Below are 19651 nucleotides of genomic sequence, written 5' to 3'. Positions count from 1 at the left end.
AGGGTATAGCAGACTCTTGCCTCGGCATCCTAAAACTCTACTTTGGACTAGAAATAAAGTGACTTAAACAGTCTACATTCTAGGGAGAAAACACTCAGCCTTCCAGGTCCTCACCACCAACCAGCTCCCCCATACCACCCTGTCCACCAGACCACAGACCTCAACTGCCAGCCTTATATGGGTCAGAGATGGGGGGAGGTGTCAAAATTTGCTGAAAAGAGCAGGGTTTTTTTTTTCCTCTTCCTTCTATCAGGAGTTTAGGCCACTGCCTGTAACTTTTTCTAAGAACTATAAACTCCTGTCACCTTTTACTAACTTTCCCAGATGAAGCTTGCCAAAGCGGTAGCCCCAGGACCCCTTGGTACTGCCTCCAGAGGAGAACTGTCCCCAGGTCATCATTTGGAAACCTGGGACTATGGTACACTACGCTAGAAAGGGAGAACGTACCCTCTTCATACGTGTCCTCTGAAATGTAAGGTTAGCCTGGATGTACAACCTAATGTCCAGCAAAATGTAGACATTTCCAGTCTGTTGTTCATGGGAGGAAGCTAAGAAAGCCTGCCCTGTTTAGTTCTCCACAGTTCTTTTCAGTTGTCTGCAGACAGAAGCCTCTACTGGGCGCCTTCACCCCTTGTTGAAGAGGCATCACAGGGTCCCAAGCAATGGTGTGTCTGATTCAGAGGAAAGATCGGAGATGTGAATGAAGACAAGGCAAAGGGAGCAGAGCATTTTTCTGCATGCAGAGTAATGGAGAGAGAGACAGCGCCCTCAGAAAACATCACAGAGCACGGTGCACATGCCACCACTCCAACCAAGAGAATCTTGTCAGAGAGAAGCTGTCTGAGCTAGAGTGTGCTCTAAGGTTCACCTTGGACCTTCCAACAATCACATGAAAAAACAAAACAAAAATGTGTTAGCTCCCTGCTTCCTTCCCTCTCCTACCCGACAGACACTATCACCAGAGGAACTTGGGTCAAGAGGAAAAGAGAGATTTCAGAACCCTGGCTCAGAGATACCTCCAAACCACTAAAATCACACTCATACTGAATCCAAAGAACCATGGGGGAAAGAAGATGCTCTTTGAATCAAGTTTGAGATTCATCCTTTTTAAATGAACAGGAGCAAGTCTTAAATACCCAAGTGAGACTTTCATAATAATTGAAAATGACAGGATATTAGATGTTGCTAAGGAACTTGCTTCCCTGCAGAAAAGTGGGACTCAACACGATACAGTTGAAAGCAATGAGTAGGAAAAGTATTTTGTGTTGCTATAAATCCCAACAATACAATACTCCCCAGCAAGCTAATTATACATAAATATCTAATTGGATATCTATGGAGTCTCCTCCGTTTTTATAGAATTAGCTGGGATTGTGGAATCCTCAACAACTATCAAATTATTATCCATGGCTTCCTAGTTCTCTGCAGAAAGGCAGATGTGACTTTCGATTGCTCTTAGTCACTGTAGATTCTACCCTCTTGCCCTAGAATGTCAACAACCTAGAGCCTCTTAAATGAGGGGACAAGATGAGAAAGGCGCCAATGGCCAGTGTGGAGATGTAGGTTTCACAGTGGGGAAAGCATGAAAACTGAGAGCTTTCTCAGACAACAAGCTTTCTTTGGAAATACCGAAATCTATTAGCGGGCTCTTTCTTGTCGTGTGTGGGCTGGGAAGTGGGGCAGGCAGCAGAATGGCTCCCACACAAGCGTGAGGAGCTGAGTCTAAAGCACCCAGGTGAAAGCCAGGCACAGCAGAGAGTCTCTCAAACCCCAGAGCTGAGGGAAGGGAAGCGAGAGGCAGGCATGTCCCTGATGCTCACTGGCCAGCTAGTCTAGAAAATGAAGCTCAGAGGGAGAAGGTGTCTCAAAAAGTAAAGTAGAAAGTAATGAAGATATCTAACACCAACCTCTGCCCTCCACATGCATGCGTTCATACGTGCACACACCCACACAAGCATGCACAGAAAACACACACGAAACACACCCACACAAGCACACACATGCATTCACACTTGCACCCAAGGGCACACTTAGACACACAAAACACCCACCCAACACACAGATGCAGACATTCACAAAAGTGTACACACATACAAACACACACAAAACGTACCCACAGAAACACACACACACACACACACACACACACACACACACGAGAAAAAAATGGGTGTCTAGGATTGAGCACTTGCCTGACATATACAAGGTCTCAGATTCCGTCTTAATCATAGAAAAGATTGGGGTGAAGAGAAGGTAGGAGGAAGAGAAAAGAAAGAAATCCCATTCTTCCTGGAAACTAGGGAATATTTCTGGAAGTCCTACCTGTTTCCACCAAAAAAAGAAAAGAAAAGAAACAAAATTGAAAGAGACACAGACAAAGCAGGTGTGAGCAGGTACAAAGGAAGCACTCTGCACAAGTCCCGAGCTTGTGTGAGCAAAGTCGATTACCAGATACATTTTGACACAGACACGTAGGGGCTCACGCAGCACAGAGATTTGAGCTGTCTGGGATCATTTTTACAGCCAAATCAATACGTAACAAGACCTTCACTTCACTTCACTGTCCGATCTTCTCCAGCACTACAGAGAGCAATGTCATTTTCTTACACTTTTTTTTTTTAAATTGGAGAACTGCAAAATATTTGTTTGTGTGCAGTGGCATTTCTGGGTCACTTCCTAGAGTCCTTGCTGCTAGAATTCCCAGTCCAAGATGTCATTTCTCTGCCTGTGTTACCTTATAGGCACTCCAGTATGGGGAACCCATTCGGTTATTCAGTGATGAAAGACAAGGCAGGTCCCAGTCAATAGTATTAACATGGAGAAAGCAAGACTGGGTGGAGCACAGCACAAATCACCATCGTAAACAGTCGGGTTTTCTCAGAAGCAAGGGCAGAGCCAACGGGAGTTGGAGAATTGGCTCAGATGGGAGAATCTGATTTTTAACAAAACAAGCAAACATAAAAGAACCTGTCTTTCTATTTCATCCTGTTACCCATCCCTGGGGGCATGAGGTGCCTCGCTTATTCAAGACCTGCTCACCTACCTGAAATGGACCCTGCCTCTTTTCATTCTTCCCGAATCAAATCGAGTCTCCCTTGATTGACACTCCTACCCTCCTACCCGGGGTTGCAGAAGGAAAATGGGAAGAGATGAAATGGAAAATACAGCTTATTAGCAATTAGTCGGCCTCTGAGGGATGGGAGGGCCTCTGGAGCAAGTTTCCCGGAACTTCAACACTAGTGGTCTCTGTCTTCGTTCTCCTTGACTCCTGAGAGGCTTTTGCTACGCTGAGCTGTAAACACAGCTTGATTGATGCATAGTCTCTTGGGAGCCATCTCTAACACAGCCCCTTTCCTCCCTCTCCGGGAAATCACGTGACAACATACACTAAGACTATCTCATTATAAGAGCCAGCTTTTGATCAAGTATGATTTTTAATTTGCCCATTCACAACATTCACTTTTAATTGTTAGTAAGCGTTTCTCCCATGTCTGCAGTCGAGGCGATGCCAGTAATCAGAAATTTCAGTAGCTCCTGAGCATGCTTCCTGATGACCAGAGATCAATCCTTACATTTCCTAAAATCGAATCACCTGCAGGGGACTTAGAAAAGGATGGCTGTTCAATAGCAAAATAGTTTATACGTACGAAACTAAGAAAAAAAAATGTTGGCAGAAGAAAGAAACACCCTGTGTAGATTGGATGTGGTCCATTAAGGTTTTAACCAAATACAAGATATTTCTCGGACCTAAGGATATAGAAGAAATGCTTGGGGGTTCTCTTATTCGGGAAAATGATATGTCAAGAACTCAGGAGGCTGGAGAAATAGCTCAGCGGTAAAGAGCACTGCATGCTCTTGCAGAGGACCCAGGTCCCATTCATAGCACCCACACTGTGGCTTCCAATGATCCAGAGCCCCACTTTAACATCCAATACCCTCTTCTGACCTCTATGGATACCGCGCGCATATAAACACATACAACCATGACATGCAGACACATAAAATAAAGTGAGTGAGTGTGAGAGAAAACCGGAGAAGGGAAAGAGTGAAGTAAACCAGATATATAGAAGTAAGAACCCCATATTCCCTGTGTCCAGAAAGTAGAGAGGCCTGGATAATGGGGAAATGGACTTTCTCAGTACACATGATGTATGGTTTGGGAAAATCACACTGACCCCAACTGATGTGCACAATTAATACATAAGTTATAATTTTAAAATAATCAGAGTTGTATATATATTAATATTCTAATCTATCTGTCGTTAAGATATAGACTTCATTGATTTAAAAATGTTATTTTATTTGTTCATTTTTAATTTAATTTTTGGGGGATACATGAATACTGTGTTTCCATATGTCCCTTCTTCTCCCTCCATCTTCAAACTCCAACAATATATGTTTATAAACATAAACACATGATAATTCCATTTAGTGTATCTCATATATACGAGGATGTGCATGTATGTGCATGTGTGTGCATATGTGCTTGTGCATGTGTGTGCGTGTGTTTAAGGTTGTCTAATTGGGATTGGTGATCTGTTCATTTTGTATTTCTGACACCTAGAGTGGAAGCTGCTGCTTAATAAGCAATATTTGCTGAACGAGTAAATCCAGCCGTCAGCTTAAAGCAAGGTGTATTTTTAAGTACTGAAAAAAATTACAGAAAAAGAAAAAGAAAAAAATTACAGTTCTGCTTCAGGAAATCGGGCAAATAAATAGCTGTCTTACATCATTTTTGCCTTGTGTATCTCAAGCTATGGAAACTGCAGCTAAAGGTCTTGGGATCCCCATAAGCTCTCTGGTCACTTCATGTGGCCTGTTTGCACCTTAACTTTTCATACAACCGTTCCTGTCTCTTGGTTCTTCTCCGTACAGCTTTCCACCCCCGTCGTCTTCCCACACCCAGACATCTGGAGGCATAATTTCCACCAGGAAAAAAAATCAACATATGGAAACCCCAAAAGACATAAAAGTCTGAACATGACTAAACACGGGGATGCTTCTTTGGCTAGGTAACCTGGTGATTGGACACACCAAAATGTTTTCAAGGACATGGGCACAAACACCTAAGGATGTCTTCCAAAAGGACACTGGTAGATTCTTGCAGCAGCTTAACCCACCAGCTGAATTATAGGTTCAACTGGTCTGGCATAAGTGGGAGGGGAGGGGACATAACTGCTAAGCCACACCAGAGAGTACGCATAAAGGCACCGACGTTTCCAACAACTCCCTTAGGCCAGTCAGGTAAGGAGCATTTGTGATCACGTATTTTATTTGCTTTTGCAAATGGGTTTCTCGTACATGAATTTTCGAAAATGAGTCTATGGGCCCTAAGGAACTTTTATATGGCAGCGAATAAAATTGTTGGTTTTGTTTAGTTCACGTTGCTAATATTGGCGCTTCCCTTACAAGAGACATAATGAAAATAAACCACTTCACCCAAGGGGCCTTGGGAGAAGGAAGATTTAACTCCTGGAAATTGTGTGTTTTATTTGTCCTATGCCCCATAGGACAGGGCTTCTTGTCATTCTCAGACCTTGCAGAAGGTCCTTTTCACATTACAGAGAAGAGATCTTCATCTGCAAGATCTAACAACACCTACATACAGGCTTGGCACCCGTCAATAGGCTCATGCAGAACCAGCACACGGATGCTTACACTCAAAGATCCCAACACAGAAAAGACCTCAGTCCCCAAGTCACCAACAGCAGGCAAACACCTCTGGCCACTAAAATAAAGACACCCAGAGCTAGCGTCCCTCGGAGCTCTAAACTCAGTCTGGTTTGTCTTGGAACCAGGCTAGCAGAAATTAAATGGTGCTGACTTGTGGCCACAATAGCAATTGTCCATCATTTGACTGAAACAGTAGGATAAATAAGGCAGCTCATTACGTACAGCTAAGCTCATTTTCAGGAATCTGACTATTAATACCCCCACTATATGGTTGAGGGATCTGAAGCCAGTCAGTTCTTATGTGGCAAAGCAAGGACTCAGAACTGGCAAAGCTAGCTCTATAAATCTCATTCTCTGTCCACCTTCTCTCCCTCTCTTCCCTTCTCCCCCTCCACCCTCTCTTTCTCCCTCTCCCTCCCTCTCCCTGTCCCTCTCTCATGGTCTCATGTAGTCCAGGTCAGTGGACTTCTCTAGCTGAGGATGAATTTCAACTTCTGATCTTCCCTATTTTGACATGCAGTTTATATGGCGCTGGGGCACTGTAAATGGTAAGTCAGCACCCTACCAACAGAGCTACATCACCAGCCCCAAGACTTGCTCTTTTCTCAGATTTATTATCTTATGTATGTGTGTATTCCTGAGTATATGTATATGTGCACGTTCACAGGTATGTGCAAGGGCAGAAGAGGGTATCCGGTCCCCTGGAACTGGAGTTGCAGGCAGTTGTAAGCTGCCCAGTGTTGGTGCCGGGCACAACCTGAAACCCTCTTTTAATCAACAGACCTCAGCGCAAGGTGGAGATTCAGCGTGTTCCCAGAATTGCGGTTCGGCTTTCTGCTTCCACAATTGCAGAACTGAAGACTGGACACGATACTGTTTGAAAAGCACCAGGAACCATTGCCTAGTACCTCACAGATACTCAGGGCAGCCGGCTCCCGCGTCCTCCAGGTATATGAAATGAATGAAATTTCATCAGTTCCCTGCAGGGCTGGGAATAGGTCTGGAGATAACAAAACAGCCCCATTCCATATAAATCCTTTCAACTCTCCGGACAAGACTGGTGGAAGTAATTTGAATCCTTCGTGTTCACAGGAATCATTTTAAAGTAAAAATATCCCTGCCTCTTTCTCTGTGAAACACATTAGAATCTGGTGCAGCCTCTGTCCCTGTCCGAGAGTGATACAGGGCCACACTGAGTTAATGATTTCCACAGCTGAAAGAACCATGCTATAATCAGACATCACCCCACTGTGCCCACTGTGGCATTCACACACACACACACACACACACACACACACACACACACACACACACACGCGCGCGCGCGCATGCCTCAAACCCTACAGATCCCTTCTTCCCAACCCCCCCCCAAAAAAAATAAACATGGAAAGCAAAACCTTTCTCCAAGTGAATCTCTTTTGTCTTGCCTTGCAATAGGGCCCCACTTCCCTTTCAAGTCTTTCAGCTAAACATCAGGTAGTGGGAAGTATTTGGCATGAAAATGGTTCTTCCATATAGCCTAGTGTCATTTAAATCCTTCAGGGGCTATGCGTTTGAAACAGGCTGAGCCTGAGCCGTCTGTAAAGGCCAGACCTTTTACTCTGTGCGTTGGAGAGTTTAAAAGTCCTGGTCGTTCATTTGCACGGCTCTGCTCAGCCCACCCGAGGTACCACCTGAGTTAAATGGAAGTCACTGTGCAGTTGCTTTTGTTTATTCGTTCGTTTGATTTTTTTTTTAGAAAAGAAAGAAAAACCAGAGAGGCGTGGCCCAGTGGCACAGACGTTTAGATTCTTCGAAGGAAGCATTCTTGAGCCTCTAATGTGACCCTCCCTCAGAAACGAGCCTTGTCATCAGGGAAATGACCCCAGAACTACAAATATTTGGGTTGGTTCCACTTTTCAATTTACCGCTCCATTTCAGAGAAATTAAAGCATCCACAACTGGTGTTTATGCAGGAGGCAAAGGGACCCAAACAGACACATTTATCTCAGTTTCATTCAAAACCTGGGAAAGCAAATCAATGAAGGATAATGGGGAAAAGATAAAATTAGCCCAGGCAGGGAAGAAACACATATTTGTTCCTAAGGTGACTCTTCTCAGACAACAACAACAACAACAACAAAAAGTAAAAACTAAAACTTTTTCTCTCACATCGAAGGATAGCCCACGATTCATTAAGGTGACCATCAGCCAGTAAAACTTACAAAGAACATCGTCACTTAAAGATTAAAAACGTTACCCAATAAAAAAAAATGAAAAAAAAATTTAAAACTTGCTACCTCCAAATCAAGTCGGTCCGTATTGAGAAAGCTTAGCCCTCCCCTTCCTTTCTTCCCACCTCCTATTCTTTGTTTCCAATTAAGATTCGCCTGTCTAAAAGTAGGTACAGTGGCCCCTGACTCCCGTTGGTAATGTATTCCTTTAAGCTGGGTCCATTAATCACGCCTCTTCTTGAATGAAATGAGAAACGCTAGGGTCAACTGAAATTTCTGGGAAGGGTGAAGAGGTGAAAGCCGCCCCGCTTATTTTTCCCTGCCCCTTGGGAAACACTCGGCTTCGGTAATTCTTCAGTTCAAACACAGAGCTACGGGGAAGGAGAAACCCCACACAGTATGCACGGTCCCCAGTCCCCGAGGTAACTCTGCTCCCGGCCTGGAGACTAACCTTTCTTTGCCTCTGCTCGTCTTTCCCTGAGAAACTATTGACTGCCCCCTGCTGAACTGTGTAGCGAAAGAGATTTCAAAGCCCTGAAAAGGGAAAGGAAAAGCTGGCTCGGAAATCCGGCCTGTGCGTCCTAGAACACATCCCTCGGTGTTTACGCATCCGTTCAAACCCTCACGCCTGAGTGCACGTTACTGAGCTCCATCTCGGCATCCCTTAGTATTTAGTGGTGCAGGTAAGGATGAGGGAGTGGTGAAAGTTCCCCTCTTCTCTATAATGAATAGGTTGGAATCCACATACTCTCTGTTAAACTTTCTCCTCCCTCTCCCCAGGGAAGCTGGTGCCCGGGCGCACAGGCTCTCCCAAATTGAATGCGCCTGCTGCGCTGGTGGCTGCATTTTTCAAATAGGCTAGTCCCGCATTTGTTTTAGGGTCTCTATTTTACAGAGTTCTTAGGGGCAGAGCAATTCACAAAGGGTGCCACTTGATAAATCAAGAAATCATGAGAGAAATAAGACAGCAACTGGTGAAGAAGGAAACGTAGTGGCAGCTCCCTGGTTGTTTCTGAAGCCTCAGCCCAGCTGCGTTTATTTCTATCCATTCCCTAATGGGTTGGGAGGGTTGGTGGTTGGGAGGGAGGGGAAAGCCTCACAATGTAAGGTGCATGAGGAAAAATCACGCCACAGGATCGGCTCGGGGACTAGACCAGATAGATATACTGCCTACGACAGACCACGCAGCCTTGAAGTCACCCAGGGGCTGATTGGAGCCCTGATTGCATAAAGCTTCGAGTGAATTAAATTCTGACAAGAACTGTGTGATTCAACTCTGCTGAGACTTCTGCAAAGAGGTGAATTGCTTTTTTTAGATGCCAGATCACTCTTGCTGTTGATGCTATTTTCAACATGCACCTAGGTCAAGTGGAAGTTGACACACACTTCAGAACAAAATGAAAGGGGGCGGGGAGTGGGGGCGGCCTGGTGGGCAAAGATAGACGTTTAAACTCTACAAAACACTCCCCAAGAGGGCTGACCTGTAGCAGCTGGTGTTCTCTTTCTAATTGTGTTATCCCCAAAACCTGTTTGCAGTGTCCGGCGTGTAGGCTAAAGGAAGCCTGCCCCCAGCTGGCTCTGGTTGGTAATAAAGAATTGCCGTACAGCCAATGGCTGGGCAGAGGAAGACGGGGCGGGACCTTTAGATTTAGAACTGAAAAAAGGAAAGAGAGAGACAGAATGGTCACTATTCGGAGGGATATGGATCAGTTTTAGAGCTGCACAAGGAAAATCATCCAAAATGTAGGTGAGAAGTAATGCGGCCCCCAATAGGGTTGTCCAGAATCATCTTGAACAGCAAAAACTAGGGAGCCGCCCAGAAGTCAAGGCAACAAAGATAAAATATAGAATTAGAGGGCGTTAAACCAGGATTACAGGAGGGAAATGTGTGTAAGCCACGGCGAGGATTAGAACTGCCCAACCTTTGAGCTCGCCAAGGAGAGAGAGAGAGAGAGACAGACAGACAGACAGACAGACAGACAGAGACAGAGAGACAGAGACAGAGAGACAGAGAGAGACAGAGACAGAGAGAGACAGAGACAGAGAGAGACAGAGACAGAGAGAGACAGAGAGAGAGAGAGAGAGAGAGAGAGAGAGAGAGAGAGCAGATAGTTCATGGCGGGATCCATCGGGAGCCAAAGCAGAACAGCCCATCACTGCTACACTGACCCTTCAAAGAAGGCATTCCAGACAGCAAGTATCGGAAACACCAAGTTCTACTATTCAGTTCAGCGCTCTGTTCTGAAGGATTAAAACGGCAATGACTGGAACTTGATAGAGTGAGATGATTAGGTGCGCCTCACCGTCAGTAAGTCTACCTCAAATGCTACTTCCGGGTTAAATGACACACTAGAAATGGGCTTGCCTGACACAATGCCCAGCACTTGCTGGGAACTGAACAAGAAGATTCTTGAGCTTGTAGCCTTAAGAAACCAACTATAATGAGCATCTTCCCATCATTACCCAGTGATGAACGCGGTGTTGCCAATCTCATACCAAACCTTCCAACCTTAGCCTACCTTTGACTCACAGCCTAGAGTTACAAGGGTCAGTACTTCATACTGAAGAAGCAAATTATATGTATACGAGAAACTACGAACTGTTTCCACATACAAATGTGGTTTTGTTGTTGTTGCTGTTGTTTTTACGCTCCAACAATCTAGAGAAGCTAGAGACTGAAATTCCTTAATTCAACCCCTTCATAAAGGTCATTTACTATCTCCTCCAGCCAAGCAAGATGCCTAAAGGAAAGAAGGTCAAGGGGAAGAAGGTGGCCCCAGCCTCTGCCATCATCAAGAAGCAGGAGGTCAAAAAAGTGGTCAAATCTTTGTTTGAGAAAAGGCCCAAGAAGTTCAGCATTGGGCAGGACATCCAGCCCAAAAGAGATCTAACACGCTTTGTCAAATGGCCACGCTGCATCAGGCTGCAGAGGCAAAGAGCCATATTCTATAAGTGGCTCAGAGTACCTCCTGCCATTAGCCAGTTCACCCAGGCCCTGGACAGGCAAACAGCTACTCAGCTGCTAAAACTTGCCCACAAGTACAAGCCAGAGACAAAGCAAGAGAAGAAGCAAAGCCTGCTGGCCCGTGCTAAGAAGAAAGCTGCTGGCAAAGGGGATGTTCCAACTAAGAGACCACCTGTCCTCCGAGCAGGAGTCAATACAGTCACCACCTTGGTGGAGAACAAGAAGGCTCAGTTAGTGGTGACTGCCTATGATGTAGACCCTATTGGCTGGCATTTTCCTGCCTGCCCTGTGTCGAAAGATGGGGGTGCCTCACTGCATCACTAAGGGAAAGGCCAGGCTGGGGCACCTGGTCCACAGGAAGACATGCACCACTGTTGCCTTCCACAGGTTAACTCAGTAGACAAGGGTGCTCTGGCTAAGCTGGTGGAAGCTATCAGGACCAATTATAATGACAGATATGACGAGATCCGCTGCCACTGGGGAGGCAACGTTCTGGGTCCTAAGTCTGTGGCTCGCATTGCCAAGCTGGAAAAGGCAAAGGCTAAAGAACTTTCCACTAAACTGGGTTAAATGTATACCACATTTTCTGTACATAAATATAATTACAAAAAAAAATTTAAAGGTCATTTATTCATTTTAGATGAGCCTTAACACTTAATTACAGGGAATTAAGAAACCATTACTAATTTAACACATGACAACAACAACAATAATAATAATAATAAATAGTAATAATATCTAACACTTATCCAATATCCCTTGAACCCTGCTTACAATTGGTATTTCCCTCCAATATACATGATAGAAACGGCACCCAATTTTTTTTAAAGATTCATTTTTATGTATTTGAGTGCTCTATCTGCGTGTCCACCTGTGTGCCAGAAGAGGACATGGATCCAGACCCCATTACAGATGGCTGTGAGCCACCGTGTGGTTGCTGGGAACTGAACTCACAACCTCTGGAAGAACAGCCAAGGCCCTTAACCACTGAGCCACCTCTCCAGCCCCCAAATTTTTAAGAGAAGAATGCTAACACTGAGACAGGGATACTCCAGGCCACAGCACTTGTAAGTGTTGGGTGAGAATTCAAGCCAGGTTCCAAAGAACTCCAGCAGCTACCTCTCCTGTCTCCAGGATTCTTTGTGCCCACGGAGCCTTCTATTCATACATCAGCACTCACCATAAGAGAGCCACTAAAGAGGGTCCTAAAGAAATAGATTACAAGATAAATGTGATACTAACCCCCAAAATGGTTCCCCCCCCCAAAGGACCTGACCCTTAACCCTTCCATTTTCAAGGTTAATCTGTGAATCCAAAAGAATCTTGCCAGTAAGACATGTCACTCCCACGGCTAGATTATAAAAGGCATCATGGAACTGGGTTCCTGGTGGTTCAGCTGGTGCAGGCTCACCCAGTAGCCTACACTCCTAAATTCAGTCCCCAGAAAGCATGTTGGTATGTGCCCAGAGTCCCGGGGGGGGGGGGTTGCAGCAGGTTCAGAATCTCAAGGACACTTGTTACCAAGCCAGACAAGCTGAGCTTGATCCCTAAGATCAACTTTGTAGAAGAGCTCTGGTTTCTATGAGTTGACCTGTGACCTCCAGATGCATGCTACAGCACACCTACACCATATAGAATAACCACGAATGTATAACACAGGTACACACAAGATGAATGAATTTAAATAATCTTTTTAACTAAAGAAAAAAAGTCAAAAGTCACCCTTAGCTTCATAGTGAGTTTAAGACTAACCTGGACTTCACAAGACCCTGCCAGTCTAAATAAAATTAATATTGCTAATAATTTTTCAAAGATATTGCACCTTCTGACTTGCTTTCTCACTTGGAGCACTTGGTAGGAGGGCTGTCACCTGCAATATCATGATGATATTGCATTCAGCCAGCCCATTGGACAGGTCACACTGCAAGAAACTTAGGCCTCCAGCCATCTTCTCTGGAAGCAGAGCCACCTGCCCCACTGGGCCTTCGGATGACTGCGGCTCTATCTAACTGTTAGAACTCCTGATCTAGGACCACTCAGCTGAGCTGCTCCCTGGTCCTTAGCACTCACACACTGTGTGGAACAACAGATGTCTTTGATTTTAAGCTGCTCAATTTTGGGGGCAAATCTGTGGTGCATGAATAAATAAATAAATAATACGGATTCAAAATCAAATGGAAGGCAAGACAGAGAGAACCTCCGTCAAGGGTAATAGAGAAAGGGAGCAAGCAACCCGAAATAAAAGGGTTTGGAACACGAGGCTGGCAAAAGGCAGAGAATTGTTGGAGTGGGAAACTAGTGCCCTCAAGTCCTTGTGTGCATTTCCTGAGTACCATTTTGCAGAAAGGAAACTGAGGCAGAAAAACCTTAACCAATGTGTCCTGACCAGTCAAGAGGTGAACAGTAAAGCTGGGATCCCCTCTCAGGTCAAACAAGAAATAGCGACACGGAGCCAGCATCTACATGGTGGTGCAGGTCTGAGTACGTCCCGTGACCTTGGTTGGGACTATGAGGTACATTGTACATCGATGCCCCCTTCATAATGTTTCATTTAATCATCTAAGTACTCCCAGAAGTGAAGCAATGAATACTTTCTTTATACCTCCATTTTACAGGGGAGAATACTTAAGCTAAGAAATGTAAGAAATTAGTCCTGGACATACAGAAGGCAGAGGCAGGTAGAGTTCTGTGAGTTGGAGGCCAGCCTGGTTTACAGAGAGAGTTCCAGGACACCCAGGACCACATAGAGGGACCCTGTCACAAAAAAAGAAAGACGGAAAGAAAGAGGGAAGGAAGGAGGGAGGGAAAGGAGGAGGGGAAGAAGGAAGGAGGGAGAGAAGGAGGGAGAAAGAAGGGGAGGGAACAGGGAAGAAAAGAAAAAAGAAAAGAAGAGAGATAAAAAGAAAAGGAAAGAAATCAGGTGGGTCCCTAAATTTACTAACAAGAGTCTTACTGGGCAGGGGTTCCAAACCTAAATTTGTCTGGAATTCTGACATGCCAAACCCCTCCTGCTAACCTTACTTGGGGACATCAGCTGTTTGCCAGTTTACTTCTCAGATTCCTGGGGTGTACGTGGGGTGGAGTGGAGATGCTAAAAAACAGAGCAGCCTAAGCCTCTGCGTCTAAACTTCGACCAGGAGAAATCACATTTACATCAAGGCGACAAGGGAGATGAAGTTAAACAACAGTGGAATAATTAAAGCCAGAGCTTGGGGCCTTCTTCCAAGAGAACCATATTGAAATAACTACCACCACCCCACCAAAAATATGATTTAATTAAATATGCATGCACATTATTGAAGGGCAATCATTAAAACAGCCTCCAGGGAAAGGGGTGGTGTATTTGCTGATTAATTTAAAAAAAAAAAAAATGTATTTCTGATTTTTCCCTAATCTCAACCCCCAAAAGTTCAGTGTAGAAATGTAGCAAGGTTAAAATCTGAAAGTGCTCGTGACAGAAAACCTGGAGTTTCGGGCTCCCTGGAAGCTGCACCAACAAAGCCACCGTTTCTTTTTATCTTCTTCCATGTGCCCTTCCCCCCCCACACACACACAACCCCATTGCCTTGGAAGTACGAGTCTATGTGCCCATCAATGAGGGACGCTCCTCCCCATTTACAGGGAGACTTCTTTCATTTGAGTTGGAGAGGACAGGGTGTGATCTGCATGTCAGGGGTTAGGACACTGTCCTCCCCAGGCTGGTCGGGTGTTCATTCCCAGGTCTGCCATAAGAAATACCGCTTGCACTAAGGACCATTTCCTATGCTGTTATTGGGAAGGCAATTAAGCCTTGCAGACCCTGAGCAGGGGGGCTGTCTGCAGGCGGCTGCAGGTCTCTGGGTAATCAATCGAGTTTCTCATCTGCACTGTCAATCAGAACTGTGCCTGAGTGGCGTCTGTCGGTGGTTCTCAGCGTGTGGACGCTTTGCCTCTCCTCACCTCCTTGGAGTTCACGGCAATATGGACTTTGAGCCTGCTGTTTTTCATCATAGAGTGGAATTTTTTCATTTTTCTCTGCCTGTGTTGATCCCCCCTGTTTTATCCTTTCAAGACTATCATAAACACACACGCAAGCGCGCGCACACACACACACACACAGTATTCAACACAAATCCCCTAGAGGGCTTCTTGGCTGTGGTTTCGATACATATTATTCCATATCTCATTTCTCTCTCTCACCTTCTTACCTGGAGACCCATCAGCTACAACCTGTGATCCCTTCAACAACCTTGAAACACCTGTACTTCATCTCTTTCAATGTCTCTGACCATGAACCTACCAGTGCTCTCCAGGGACCAGGAAGTCCTCTACCTAATCACTGACAGCAAATTGTCCTCATGGTGGCAGGCATCACCTGTTTATACTTTTTATTGAATATTGATAAGTTATAAGTGTGTGTGTGTGTGTGTGTGTGTGTGTGTGTGTGTCTTTGTCAGCTTTATTCCTTTATGTCTTTGGTCAGCTGGGAACGACTCCACCCCTGACCTACAGTATTTCCTCATCTCCACCCAACCCCCAATGGTCTTAACTGTGGCATCAAACTCTTGGCGGGTACCTCATGTGCTGACTTGTCAAGACTACCCTAATTTAAAATCGTCTGACCCTCAGACCAGTACTCCCGGTTTGGGCTTGCCAAATCCGGCCAAAGGACACTGAGATGAAGTCAATGCAAGTAAGCTGAAGCATTGGTACGTGTCGGCACTGTTCACTCAGACTGTCACCAGCACCCACAACCACCAACTCAATGAGAAGCCAAATCTTCATTTTCTGTAAACAAAAAAGAAACTTCGATGGCCAAGTGGCAAACAATAGAAAACAGTCAAGGCCACTTGGAACTTGTTAGTACGTGTGCCTCTCCTCCGCCTGACTGGAGCAGCTGTGAGAGCCCAAAAGCACGAGCTTATAAGCACACACACCCACACACATGCGCACACACATGCACACACATACATATGCACACATACATATGCACACATACACACAGGCACACACACACATACACACAGGCGTGGGCTATCCTTTATCCATTCTCAAGCTCAGGCAAACCATAGCTCACACTAGTTTGAGAAACTGCAGAAGTGACATCTCCTTGCTCTCTCCTCATCACAAGTCCTGGGGTCACGTCCTCCTGGTTCAACAACCCAGAAACACCTCCTTCGCTCTCCACTCTCAAGAAGCACCCAAGACAACTGCCAGTTTGTTACCAGTATCTTGACAGCTTCTTTCACACATAAAAAAGGGGAGGGGGTATAATCTCTTTTTATGAAATCTCTCCACAGAAAAAAAGAACGGTTGTCAGCACAAAAATAATCAGTTTACCCAACAGCCTCTTAATGAGCAAGCAAAGCGTAGCAGGAAGACAGTAATAGCAACTGACACCCTGAGCCCTGATCAGGATCCAGGCACAGTGCCAAGCACAGCACATACATCCTCTTTTTACATCCCTGCTACGCCCTGTCAGATGCGGCCTGCTCATAGTAACGCTCGGCAGATGAAGGGGCTTGTGGGTATAACGGTGCCAGCTCTCCAACCCAGACGGTCTGATTCCAGCTTCAAAGTACTTTGTTATTCTGCCTACGTAGCCTACACACTCACCCAGGAGCAGGTCGTGATGTGTCTGGATTACAGCCTTTCTGGGGTAAGCACTCTTAGATTGGCTCTATACCTCACCAACCAATGCCCAGATGTGACCTGACCTCCCGTTATAGGAGACAAGAGAATCCGTCGGACAGCAGGGTCTCGCAAGGGTTGTCTCTATCAAGTAGTGAGTTCACAGTTTCCTGCCTAGTCCTGTCTCCTGAGCCCTCCGTTATAAGAGTTGGGTCCTTTGGGCCTGAACTCAGCACACCAGCCTCAAACGAGGTCCTGAGATGCCCCAGCTTTACCCAGTCCTTCTCTATCCAGCACAAAGCCTTCAGCTGATCCAGACACTTAAGTCCTACTTCAGACACAGCTTGGTGTCACTCCTTTAGTGATGAGACAGAAATAAAATGTTAATGCTTAGACCCCCTCCCCCAACCCTGGCATTCTCTTCCTCGTATGAACACACTTCCTTCAAGCCAATGCTTCTGTTCCCAGTGCTCCTAGGGACATATCACCTCCACATCCCTCCACATCCGCTTATCTTTGCCCAGTGTCTGGGCTCTTAAAAAGAAGAGAGAAGAAACATTTAAGCTACTCGTTTGGTCGTTATGCCCACAAAATACTGTGTTTAAATCATGTATAGTTATATATACATTACCCATGGCATCTATTATGAAATATGCCTTATTTTTGTTTTAGATTTGTTTCTTTTTCTCCTTTATGTGTATGGTTATTGTGCACACGTGTGTGTGTGTGTGTGTGTGTGTGTGTGTGTGTACCATGCGCGTGCAGCACCTGTGGAAGCCAGAATAGTGTTTATTTTTCTCTAAGGGAAAAAGACAGCTTGACATTGAACTTCTATCATATCCTGGATAGAGTATGCCCCCAAAGGACTGCCTTCCCACATCCCTTCAAAGATCTGTGATCTTACTCCCTAAAGATAGTCTGTAAGTCAGAGCGAGCCCCTCTAGAAACCCATACCCACTCAAGCGCTCTACAGTATAGTACACTTTCTAGGAAAAGTGAATTCAGTCCATCAGAATCCTCTCTTGCCTATCGATTGGGATACTCCAGGACATAGGATTAGACAATGATGTCAGGGCAGGAGCCTGGGTGTGGGCTGTGGCCAGTCATGTGTTGCTGTCAAAAGGCATAGCATGTGAGGAAGACACAGAGTAGACAGTGTAGAAAAGCACGTGCCATGTAGTTCTTGGTTTTGTAAATACAGTTTTTATACTGATGATGGAAAGCAGATGAAGGCTACCTTGGCCTTACAAGAAGGGGGGGACACAATTCAGACTGATGGGAAGAAGGAACAAAGTATGTGCCCAAGGAGTAAAAGGAGAGAGAGAGAAGAGAAAGAGAGCAGAAGAAATGAAGCGAGAGAAGAACACAGGCAACGATGTTCTCTATATATGTGTGTATCATACGTTCTCATTAGTGATAATTTTGCCCTGGAGGTCAGTTAAACTTCTTAACTAGTCTCAACTAGAGAAAAAAGAAAGACCCCTACCAGGCCTGAATTTACATCTCGTTCCAAAGACACACTTCATATTGCTGATCATATACCAGTGAGAGCAGACAAAACAGGGCCTAACGCTTGCTCTGTGTTTTTCCAGGCAAAGCATATAGAAAATATGTACACCACCGGCCAGCCACACACTCAGCCTGTCACCGCCACTGATTGCCGTTCACAATGCACAACCCTCACGACACCTTCCTCCAAACCCCGCTATGAGATGATTAAACTCCTCCGTACTCCAGGCTGGAATTCGTCGGGCATTTTCCTTCCCCTGTAAAGCCAACACATTTCATTTCCACCCCTGGCTGCTTGCAGGATTCCTTTGCCCATCTTTGCCTAATTCTGTCCTTTTCTTGGGAAAAGAGGCCACTGAAATGGGTAATTGAAAAGTCCAAGTCAAACAGGAGCACGATTTTCCAGCCTCGCAGAATAAACAGAAATGGCTCCTTGCCTTGATGGAGCTGCGAAGGCAATGGTGCCAATGGACCACTTGGGATGTAGCCAGAGTTTCTTATTTCACAGCTCCACCCAGATGTCAAACAGGGCCAGCATTTAAAGCCTGGGGTGTTGGGCGGTGTTTAAGACACCTTGCGTCTGTCTTCTGCGAGAGTTAAAATGAATACAGCGTGGTTCAACACAGCATGTGTTTTTCCTAACCAGCCAGTGGCAAGAAAGACTTACGGCAGGTACTTACTATTTATAACCCATGGCCACGTCCACAAAATACTTCCTCCTCTGTCGATAGACATTGTCCTTAAATCCCTTAAACAGAAAAGAGATTAAGTCACTTAACAAAGTCCAGAGAAATGAGCTTCCGAAGGCCTAAAGGAAAATCACTGTGGTGTTTACTGAGTGCTCAGTCCAAATGTAAATCTTATCCTCAGATGACCGACTTGACGGCAAATGAGGAATTGTGCTCACGGTAAAACCTCTTTCAGTTCGGATCTACTGATTTGGGATGTGTGGGAATTCAGGCCAGAGTTTACCTTTCCACTGGGCAAGCAGCATGACTAAGTTAAGCAGATTAATATTTCACATAGTACCTTTCTGTTTTCAAGAATCATTTGCAAGTAATTGATCCTAATAACAAGTTAATCTTAGCCTATTCATTTAAAACAGGTCGGTGTAGCGTGTTCAACCGAATTTTAATTGCTGTATGTAAATAACTAATAAATGTAACATTTATTAAAGATTCAGTCACTCTGGGTAATTATCAAATCCCCAAATTAGCAGGGACTAAAGACGGTTTGCTGTAGTTGATGATCACATAGTGCAACCCTAGGGAGAACCTCATTCACAAGGGCAGGTTTGCTCCATTCATTCCACTGAGGGACTCTCAACCTAATATATCTCAGCCAGCTACAAGATTTTTATCTAAAATATAAAATAATAATTAAAAAATATTTTTAATCTAACACCATCCACTAGAAAAGTTAAACACCAAGTGTGCCACTTATTGGTTCCGTGGACTTTTGAGAGGACTTCCTGGTCTACTAATCCATCTCTCCTCGTGGTAATAGGCTTCTTACGTGCCTTTCTTTTTATTTAAACATAACCAATTCTTGCTGGACTTGTTTCTTCAAGCTGTTAAAAGTCCAGGGGGAACTGTGTCTACTCCTTACGTGTATATGGCTATACCACCAAGAATGACCATGAAGCCGAGGCTGCAGACCATGGAAACAAATGTAGCATGTA

At 45.0% G+C, this 19651-nt stretch overlaps 1 protein-coding gene and 1 pseudogene across 2 annotated transcripts in view; one reads left to right on the top strand and one right to left on the bottom strand.

The window, feature by feature from the left end:
- The window catches only part of TPH2 (tryptophan hydroxylase 2), a gene marked incomplete at both ends in the record, with an annotated part of 108981 nt that overhangs the window by 80053 nt on the left and 9277 nt on the right, over window positions 1-19651 (bottom strand). Inside the window, one exon of the mRNA XM_080936000.1 lies at window positions 18651-18718. Within this exon, the coding sequence (XP_080792126.1) occupies window positions 18651-18718 (68 nt within the window). The remainder of the gene's footprint in view (window positions 1-18650; window positions 18719-19651) is intronic.
- LOC308434871 (large ribosomal subunit protein eL8-like) lies at window positions 10621-11421 on the top strand (annotated as a pseudogene). Its single transcript has one exon. The product of its transcript is annotated as a large ribosomal subunit protein eL8-like (transcript).

The sequence above is a fragment of the Micromys minutus genome (assembly GCF_963924665.1).
Source record: "Micromys minutus genome assembly, chromosome: 22".
In the NCBI taxonomy this organism is placed as follows: Eukaryota; Metazoa; Chordata; class Mammalia; order Rodentia; family Muridae; genus Micromys; species Micromys minutus.
This window is presented reverse-complemented; position numbering and strand designations above follow the sequence as displayed.